General features: G+C 38.4%; 1 protein-coding gene across 1 annotated transcript; it reads left to right on the forward strand.

Moving 5' to 3' along the window:
* On the forward strand, window positions 4123-9216 carry LOC109841305 (protein ECERIFERUM 3-like). The gene is made up of 11 exons (XM_020410233.1): window positions 4123-4443; window positions 4546-4778; window positions 4890-5122; window positions 5293-5512; window positions 6494-6615; window positions 7281-7537; window positions 7646-7753; window positions 7901-8107; window positions 8215-8325; window positions 8435-8608; window positions 8874-9216. Exons 1-11 carry the CDS (start codon window positions 4393-4395, stop codon window positions 9027-9029), a joined length of 1872 nt encoding a protein of 623 aa, XP_020265822.1. The 5' UTR covers window positions 4123-4392; the 3' UTR covers window positions 9030-9216.

Below are 10102 nucleotides of genomic sequence, written 5' to 3' on the forward strand. Positions count from 1 at the left end.
AATCAATGGCCAAAAAGGAACATTGTTAAGCCTGCTCGGTTCAGAGATGAAAGGTTTGTCACTACTTACTCATGCTACTTTGCAGCTCCATTAGATGAAGAGGAGCCATCATCGTATGATGAAGCAAAAAGAGTTCAAGAGTGGGAGGGCGCAATGAAGGAGGAGATGAATGCTCTCATGAAGAACGAAACTTAGGATTTGGTTTCAAAACCCAAGGATGTCCAACCCGTTTCTTGTAAATGGGTGTACCGAATTAAGCGAAAAACGGATGGGGCAAAACCCAAGGATGTCCAACCCGTTTCTTGTAAATGGGTGTACCGAATTAAGCGAAAAACGGATGGGGGCATTGACAGATTTAAGGCAAGGTTGGTTGCTCGAGGGTTCTCTCAAAAATATGGAGAAGATTATGATGAAACTTTCAGTCCAGTGGCAAAGATGACTACGGTACACTCACTTTTATCTTTAGACGCAAGCTTTGGTTGGAAGTTATGGCAACTAGATGTGAAAAATGCTTTTCTATAAGGAGAGCTTGATAAGGAAATCTTCATGGAGCAACCGCTTGGTTTCAAGTCACGAGAGCATCCTGATTATGTCTGCAAGCTTAAAAAGTCTTTGTACGGGTTAAAACAAGCTCCTCGAGCTTGGTATGGAAAGGTTGCTCAATTCCTTCAGTTTTGCGGGTATGTGCCATCAAATTCTGATCCGAGTCTATTCTTCAAGAAGAATGGAGGAGTCCACGTAGTGGTTCTTCTTTATGTGGATGATATGATCATCACCGGGAATGATGATGCTGAAATTGCTCGTCTACAAGAGGATATGTCGGTGAGGTTTGAGATGAAGAAGTTGGGTGAGTTGAACAATTTTCTTGGTTTGGAGGTCGAAAGGGTAAAGGATGGAATATTTGTCGGCCAACAAAGCTACGCAAGAAGGATTGTTGAAAGGTTCGGAGTACACGAAGGGAAGACACGTACTACTCCGATGGACGTGAACATAAAGCTTAAACGCGATGAAGGGTCCTTGCTACCTGATCCTCGACCTTATCGCTCTCTTGTAGGAAGTCTTCTATACTTAACCATTACAAGACCTGACCTTGCCTTCGCGGTGGGTCTCGTAAGTCGGTTTATGCAAGAACCAAGGAAGCCACATCTAGAAGCGGCAAAGAAGATTTTGAAGTATGTAAAGACAACTCTTGGCATGGGTCTGATGTACAAGTACAATGCCAAGGTTTCTCTTCATGGTTTCACGGATGCTGACTTTGGTGGAGATCTAGATGATCGAAAATCAACTTCAGGGTATGTGTTCTTATGTGGAGACACAAGTGTTTCGTGGTGCAGCAAGAAGCAAGCAACGGTGTCATTGTCTACCACTGAAGCGGAGTATAAAGCTTCAACACTCGCAGCTCAAGAGTGTATATGGCTTCGAAGACTCCTTGAAGATTTGTTGGAGCCAATCAATAAGCCGGTTGCAATTTATGGAGATAATCAAAGTGCTATCAAGTTGGCTAATAATCCGGTGTTTCATGCAAGGACGAAGCATATCGAGTTAGAACATCATTTCATACGGGAGAAGGTGCTTGATGGAACAATTGAAGCTTTGGAGGTTCGAAGCGAAGACAACGTTGCAGATATCTTCACCAAGTCACTACCAAAGGGCCAATTTGAGTTACTTCGCTCGAAGCTCGGGATGGTTGACAAAATCAAGTTTAAGGGGGAGTATTGAAATTAAACTTGATTTTGGATCAAGCTTAATTTTGGGTTTATGATGGAATTATTCTAAGTTTGACCAAACCCAAAATTAGGTCCAAATTCTAGAGGTTTTCTAGAAACACTCTAGAAGGTTGATCACCTCCTTAAAGTGTTCTAGAGAAATCTTTAAGCTAAATATCTAGATAATAGTATAGAAACATCTAGATAATTTGTGATAAAAATATTTAGATAGTATGTAGAAATTTCTAGAGATTAGAAAAATATCTAGGAACTATGGATGTGATATTAGAAGAATCTAGATCCTTTGTAACATATCTTTGGGAGGCTATAAATACCTCCTCACCTCTCTCATTTGTAAGCAAGAAGAAAAAGTTGAACAAATGAATAAAGCAAGTTCAAATAAAGAGTCTTCCTCTTCATAAGTTCTCTACATTTCTCTAAAAGTCTTTCAAGTGTTCTCTAAGTGTTCTTTATATTCTTCTTCATACTTAGAAGTTTATTCTCTTGGTTTCTTTCGGGTTTCTTGGGTATTACGGTCTTGGGCTAGTGTTAAGCACTATCGGTGTTATCTTTACAAGTGATGGAGAGAGAGAGATAACTGTTACCTCGTTCCCTTTTAAAAGCTAATTAATTAAGCAGGACCACGTACAGAAAAGGAGGGAAGAACAACAAAGAAATCGGTTGCCTATTTCTCACATGCAAAAATATTAGTATTTAATCTTTTTCTTTTTAAAGACAAGAAGATTTATCAAAGATTTTGAGAGGGGTTTAGGTCACCTCCAAGTTTAAGTAAGTAAGGGATTGTTTAAGGTATGTAGGGTGTTGGAGACACTTGCGTCTGGGGATCGACAACGCTAACCGACTAAACAATTAATGTTGTTTGCAAATATGTACGATGGAAGATAAAGAATTAACAAGAAAATGGGGGGCAAAAAAAAAAAAAAAATCAAACCAAAGGCATGGAATTTTTAACGAGCTTCACTCCGAGCTAGTTAATTATACATTTATACGTACGCCCTTGATAGTAATCGACTAGATCTTCGTCAAACCTTTTCAATCTCGATCCTAGTCGTGGCCTTCTCTCTCTCTGAGAGGAAATATTAGGAGATTTCTTCAAATCTTTCTACAAGCTGCTCTATGTTTCACACACCAAGAAAAAAAAACCCCAAAAACATATAGGGTTAAATTAATACATATATACTTGATGTAGAACACATTGCGGATATATTTATGGAGAAACGGGACCGTCAAAAGCCTAAACGCAGGCCCAGCCAAAAATAATTTGCAACAAAGAACGAGTTATATCTCTAAAATTGTACGTCGGAATTTGACGAATTATATATGTAAATCTCGTATTTTTTCGAGACCGAGTCAACCAAACCCATCGTTGTTCGGTTTGCTACCGTCTGTATCACCAAATTCCCTCCGGATTGAGAGATTTCAGAGTTTTTGTCAGTTTTTATTATTTTATGTAATGTTTTAGGAGTCTGTTTTGATTAGGAAGCAAATCCGGTCTGACTCTAAATTTAATCGATTTACTTCCCTAATCATAGATTCTTTTCAGGAGAGTTTTGTCATTACTATTTTTGGCAAAGTTCGGGTCACAGTAGGAGTCTTGTTTATTTTGTATTTAAATATAGTATTGTGAGCTCTAGAGGCATAAATTGTATCAATAGAATTTCTCTTATTATATTTCCTTCGTGGATTCGGAGATTGTTCTTTGTGGATTCAAAGAACGTTCCTTGGTGGATTCCGAGGTTTATTACTTCCGCGTTGCGTTAATACTTACCAAATGCCCTTGTACATATATTTAGGGCTGTATATCAAATTTTTTTCATATAGCAATATTGTTGCAACCGGTAAATGAAGGAACTCCATGTACGTAAGACCATCTTGAACTTGTGATCTCTCTCATAGCTAGCAAGGCTAACAAATTAGTGTTATATGTATCAACAAATCCATTTCTTGTATTGAACATAAATGAAACCTGTCACTAATTAAGAAAGAGAGCACTGGAATTTAAATGCCCTCATGGACCCATAAATTATTAAGTTTTCTTTGATATTACAATGAAAATCTCACGTCTCATAAAGTTGTTAACGACAGCAAAATCATAATAAAATCACAAGATCAAGACCCGAATGCCCTCCATCGATCCTCATGGCGCTCCAACGCACATTACGAGTCATATGGTGGCAGCTGAACAACATAGGATTAATAGGGATTTTAAAAAGGTCAAAATCATCAACAAATTAAAAGAGAAGTACGAGACCTTCTCACATGCAAATAAATTGAAATAAAAAACTGATGAATGAATGAGAAGCTTTTGACTATTTCTTCAACAAAAGATGGATCATACTGCCACCCATCTTTATTTATACCCAGCTCATTGAATTGATGATTTCCCCAACTATCCATTTCTCTCTCTCTCTCTTTTGGTTGTCTTGACTCTTTGAACTCTTTCCGAGCATCTCTTTAACTCCTCCCCCTTTTTCTCTGTTTATATATATACATGGTAGTGTTGCCTCTCTTATTCTCACATCCCCTACGAGCTTGAGCCCTGCAGGGGTCATATACATATTAACTAGCAAACCACCAAATCTCTCTCTCTCTCTCTCTCTCTCTCTCTCTCTCTCTTCTCTAGATTTCTCAAGCCTCTCTTTCTATATATCTCACTGTAGAAACAATGGTTGCTCCCTTAGCATCATGGCCATGGAGCAACTTAGGCAGTTGCAAGGTAAATATATAAACTTAATTTCCCTCGTTCATCTTCTTTCATTAATTCACAAACTAATGTAAGTTAATTTTCTGATGACACCTGTATTCTGTGTTTGCTCAGTATCTACTGTACGGGCCTCTAGTAGCCAAGGTTCTCTACTCCCGGTACAATGTCGATCGTGGCATTTCTGTGGAGTCCTCGTCATGGTGTCTTCACCTCCTTGCACTCTCACTCCTCAGAGGCTTCATTCACCAAGCGTGGTTCTCTTTTAGCAGCATGCTTTTCCTCACGCGAAGGCGAAGAATCATCAAGGACGGTGTTGACTTCGAGCAGATCGATAAGGAGTGGGATTGGTATGTGTTCAAATCCGATTTCGAGGGTCTAATAAAGAAAATTCTAAAATTTTAATTTCCATGTATTTTCCTCCTAGTAATTATGCTTTTTTATTTATTTTTTTGTAACAGGGATAATTTCCTTATTCTGCAAGTATTCATGGGAGCAGCACTCTTCTACATGTTCCCATCTCTCATTAACCTCCCGATATGGGATTTTAGGGGCTTGATCATGGCTGCACTTCTTCATGTGAGCGTTTCTGAGCCACTGTTCTACTGTGCCCACAGATTGCTCCACAGAGGCCCACTCTTTGAGAAGTACCATTCAACCCACCATTCTTCTAAAGTTCTTCAATCTTTCACGGGTAAGTCAACCAAAATTGTTCTGTCCGTGGCTGGATCAGTATACAAATTGATCCGATGACTAATTGATATTTCTTTGATATATTATTAATGCGCGCATGCCGTATAATTTCTGTAAAAGATCGAAGAGATGTATTTTGTAACTGACCTGTACATGATGTAACTTGTGCAGCTGGATTTGGGACTCCTTTGGAGCACCTAGTCATGAGTATAGTGATGGGTGCGCCCGTCGTAGGAGCCAACTTGATGGGGTTTGGGTCCATGGGGTTGGTTTATGGATACATTCTGTTCTTTGATTTCATGAGGTGCCTGGGACATAGCAACGTTGAGGTCTTCCCACATAGAATCTTCCATGCCTTCCCATTTCTTCGATATATCGTCTACACTCCAACGTAAGTGACCGGTCATATACATATACATACATACATGCATGCATGAAGACATGCTTATATAACTATTTGCAGATACAGTCAGGCTATATCTGGTGTTAATTTCTTAGAGAATTGAGGTTAAGTAGCCATTACGCTTAGTTGGATACCGAGCAATATAAGTGTACGCTAAGTAGGTTAAGTGGTCATTACGCTTAGTTGGATATCAAGTGATATAAGTGTACGTTAAGTATGTGTAGATGGCAAAAGGAGTCTCCTTCACCATGGGTAATAATATGATACATAATCTTAAACATAACTAGTATTGATAATTAAGCATTTGAGTTTCTTGATATGGTTAGTTTAGTTTGGCCATCTAGGTATTCTCTATTTTTTCACATGCTAAGGGGGTGAATCTAAAGCAAGCTGCACCATTTTTATTCTTCTTTTGTCTTTCACATCATTTTAAAATCATTTAATTAGTTTATCTATAACATCAAGTTAATTAGTCTTTATAGTTGATTACTCACGAGAAGCTAAGTTTACGCTAAGTCCAAATACGAGGAGGCATCTCTTTGGAGGTAACACGTATACAAAAAAATAATTTTATTTCTTAAGGCAGTTAGCCATGAAATGGGAGTATTTAACTATGATAATGCGTTTCTTTCTAGATTAGCTTAGTTTGACCATCTACATATTACCCTCTCTATTTTTGACCGTGCCAAGGATGAACGAAAGCAAATTACAATATATATGTGATCAAGGTAATATTATCTTTATCTATGTTAGTCCTGGGCTATAAGAGGCATTAAAATATTTATCTTGTTATCAATATTCAATTTTAACAGTTGGGACTCCCAAATAATTTCAGCTCACCAGACCTCAACCAACCTCGTAGTCTAAGTTACAAATATATTTATGGAGTTCACTATTCATCCAGATCTTATGACACCATTTACTTTTGTCCAATAAATAAACGTATTTTTTTTTTAAATTGATGTGCAGTTACCATAGCCTTCACCATACAGAGAAGAACTCCAATTTCTGCCTTTTTATGCCCCTTTTCGATCTACTGGGAGGGACACTCAATGACAGGTCATGGGAATTACAGAAGGAAATAAGCTCAGGTATTAATTAAAATTATCTGATAATATATTAGGCTGCATTTTAAATTGTCTGATAATTATCTGGAAAAATGCACTTCTGACACAACAAGCATTATTTTATTTTTGTGACTTAAAATTCCATTCCAACACTCGAAATTTTTTTAGCAGCAAAGCTGAAATTGAAATTACAGCTTCAATAAAAAGAGAATTATTATGATACATGTGAATAAAGTTGATGAATCTGAAGACCAAACTTGGTTAGGAATTAATGAAGGCTGTTCATATTATATTAACGCAAGGTAGCTTGGTAGCATGTACATATCCTTCAAAGGAGACGTGGGTCACCTGATGTTAGAAAAGCCACGTGGGTCCAAATATCAACATCAGATGGGTGATTAATTGCTTGCAATATTTAGCAATTAATCTCATAGAACAACACTCACGTTCAAATTTAAAACTTGCTAGTTGTTTGACCAATGACTTTCCAATTATTGATCCCTTTTGTGGTTAGATAAACTAGCCCTTCATAAATAATTTCCATCATGCTACATTAATTGGTAAGATTTGCTAAAACAGTCATATTGTAAATTATTTAATTAAAAAAAAAACTAAACCTGGCCTGATTACTATTAACATGTGCATCACATTAAAACATAATAAATTATAAACTGTTTGTTTCGTCGCAGCCAAAGATGATCAAGTTCCTGCGTTCGTCTTCCTCGCCCATGTTGTGGACGTAGCCTTCTCTCTTCACTCGCCCTTCATTCTTCGATCTTTTAGCTCGTCTCCGTTCTCGGTGAGGTTGTGGATATTGCTTCTATGGCCTGGTGCTTTTATTATCATGCTCTTCATGTGGGCATTTTCGAAGACTTTCCTGCTTTCGTTCTACAACATAAGAGGTCGACTTCACCAGACTTGGCTGGTTCCGAGATACGGATTTCAGGTGCAACTTCGTTAATTTATTAGTCTCAGGATCATTAGCGACCGTCAAAGAGTATAACAGATACTAACAAAATGCATATTGATGCAACTTTTTTTTTTTTTTTTGCAGTATTTTCTGCCTTTTGCTAAGGATGGGATCAACGATCAGATCGAGCTCGCTATCTTGAGGGCGGACAAGATGGGCATCAAGGTCCTCAGCCTGGCCGCACTGAACAAGGTAAATTTAGTCCCTAACCGTGTTATCATCTCATCATCATTAATATATAAAAAGTTCATCAGATGCATACAAACATGCATCTGTGAGAATATATCGACGAATTTTCTAAAGATTTTGATTCGAGAATTAATTAAATTGCTTATGCAGAATGAAGCGCTCAACGGTGGAGGCACGTTGTTCGTCAACAAACACCCCAACCTCAAAGTTCGAGTGGTCCATGGTAATACGTTAACCGCTGCGGTGATCTTGAATGAAATCCCTCCAAACGTCGGTGAAGTGTTTCTCACCGGTGCTACGTCTAAGCTTGGGAGAGCCATCGCGTTGTACCTATGCAGAAAGAAGATCCGAGTAATGGTGAGCTTTAAAGTCATCGGAACCATCGGACGCATTATCATTATCGTGATCTTGGTTGACTGTAAGCTCATCGGTTCGTATTTATATTGTTGTGTTGTGTTGTGTAGATGCTGACCCTGTCAACAGAGAGGTTTCTTAAAATCCAGAAAGAAGCTCCTGTAGAGTTTCAACAGTACCTAGTTCAAGTCACAAAGTATCAAGCGGCACAAAATTGCAAGGTATTATCAACGTGTATTGTAAGAGTTGTACTATTTTTGTATTACAAGACACGTAGAAGTGGTGGAGACCGTGGCAACTCATAATTTGTCTCACGGTGTTTGACTGCAGACATGGATCGTGGGTAAGTGGCTCACACCGAGAGAGCAAAGGTGGGCTCCTCGAGGAACTCACTTCCACCAATTCGTGGTTCCTCCAATCATTAGTTTCAGAAGGGACTGCACGTACGGGAAGTTGGCTGCGATGAGACTTCCCAAAGATGTGCAAGGACTTGGCATGTGTGAGGTGATCAGCAAATTTATTTATTTACTTATTTTATTTTTATTTTTATTTTTTGCATGTGTTAAGTCTGAATACAGACGAAAATATCAAAAAAAAAAAAAAATTGTGGTAACTTTCATTCACAAGTCACTAGCGGCAACATGGGTATTGAAAGCTTTGTGATAAATTTACGGTAGTTCTCTTTAAAAACAATAATTTAGAATAGCTCTTTTGTGAAATTTTTCGCGATTTTGTATAACTTGTTCTGATACCACGTTCCGTATAACAGTATAAATTGGACCGAGGTGTGGTACACGCTTGTCATGCCGGAGGCGTGGTCCATAGCTTGGAGGGGTGGACTCACCACGAAGTCGGAGCCATCGACGTTGATCGAATCGATATCGTGTGGAGAGCGGCACTAAAGCATGGACTAAAACCTGTTTGAATTGGAGTTGATCTTAAAATCAAAAAGAAAGAGGGAGAGAAACATGTTCTGACCATATACTTGGTTTCTTCTATTTTTCTATTTTTATTTCTCCTTTTTTTTCGTTTTTTTTTTCTTCCTTTATTCAGATTGTAACAAAAAACTTGAAGCATTTAATTATGAATTATGAATGGATGGTTATTTAATATACGGATATCCAGAGATTGTGACACGTTATGGGACTAGACTAGAGGATAAGATGATCGAGTTGTGTTAGATGCGTATATATTAATTGCACAGCGTGGGGTTTCTTTACCAAAGTAAATGCTTCGATATGGGATGATAAGATGATCGAATTGTGTTAGATGCGTATATATTAATTGCACTGCGTGGGGTTTCATTACCAAAGTAAATGCTTCAATATGGGATTATTTGTTGCCCCACTCATAAATTTGTTCGTATCCGTACTCATATAGATGCACTAAGAAGAAAAATGTTGATGTTGTATGTGTAGAAAATGCGGGCAAAATCAGGAAAATTGAAGCTGAGAAGCAGCTACAGGGATCCTCGGGTCGGTCGACCGAAGGAGCAAGGCCGGTTGACCGACGCAATCGCCAGAAATAAGGAAACAATCATGCTTCTGGTCGGTCGACCGACCATGCTCATGCGGTCGACCGACAACATGCAAATTACAGGGTTGAAAACCATGCTTATGGCCGGTCGACCGATGGCATGAGTTCGGTTGAAAACGGATACGGGCTGAATTAGGTTTCCTGGCTTGTTTTGGATTGAGTTTTGATATAAATAGAAACACACATTTTTAGGGTTTCTTAAGGAGAGAATTGTGAGTCTTTTGAGCGTTTTGAGATGGAGATATTGTGAGAGAGTTGAGAGCTTTGGTTAGGGTTATATTCGAGTGATTTTGTGAGTTGTAACCCGTTGTATTTCTCCTTCATATAGTAAAATCTCCCCATCCTCTCCCTGTGGACATAGATAATTGCCGAACTACGTAAATCTCTGTTTGGTTTGATTTGTGTCATATTTTGGTAAATTGCACTCGTATTTGATTTTGGTTCTCTTCTCTCATCGCTCGC

Source organism: Asparagus officinalis, chromosome 5 (genome assembly GCF_001876935.1).
Source record: "Asparagus officinalis chromosome 5, Aspof.V1, whole genome shotgun sequence".
Lineage (NCBI taxonomy): Eukaryota > Viridiplantae > Streptophyta > Magnoliopsida > Asparagales > Asparagaceae > Asparagus > Asparagus officinalis.

What these genes read in the sequence shown, in the direction of transcription:
- LOC109841305 (XM_020410233.1), top strand. Translation starts at nt 4,393, where the DNA reads ATGGTTGCTCCCTTAGCATCATGGCCATGGAGCAACTTAGGCAGTTGC. An exon ending in GCAACTTAGGCAGTTGCAAG is followed by an intron (nt 4,444 to 4,545) that starts GTAAATATATAA and finishes GTGTTTGCTCAG; the next exon opens with TATCTACTGTACGGGCCTCT. An exon ending in ATCGATAAGGAGTGGGATTG is followed by an intron (nt 4,779 to 4,889) that starts GTATGTGTTCAA and finishes TTTTTGTAACAG; the next exon opens with GGATAATTTCCTTATTCTGC.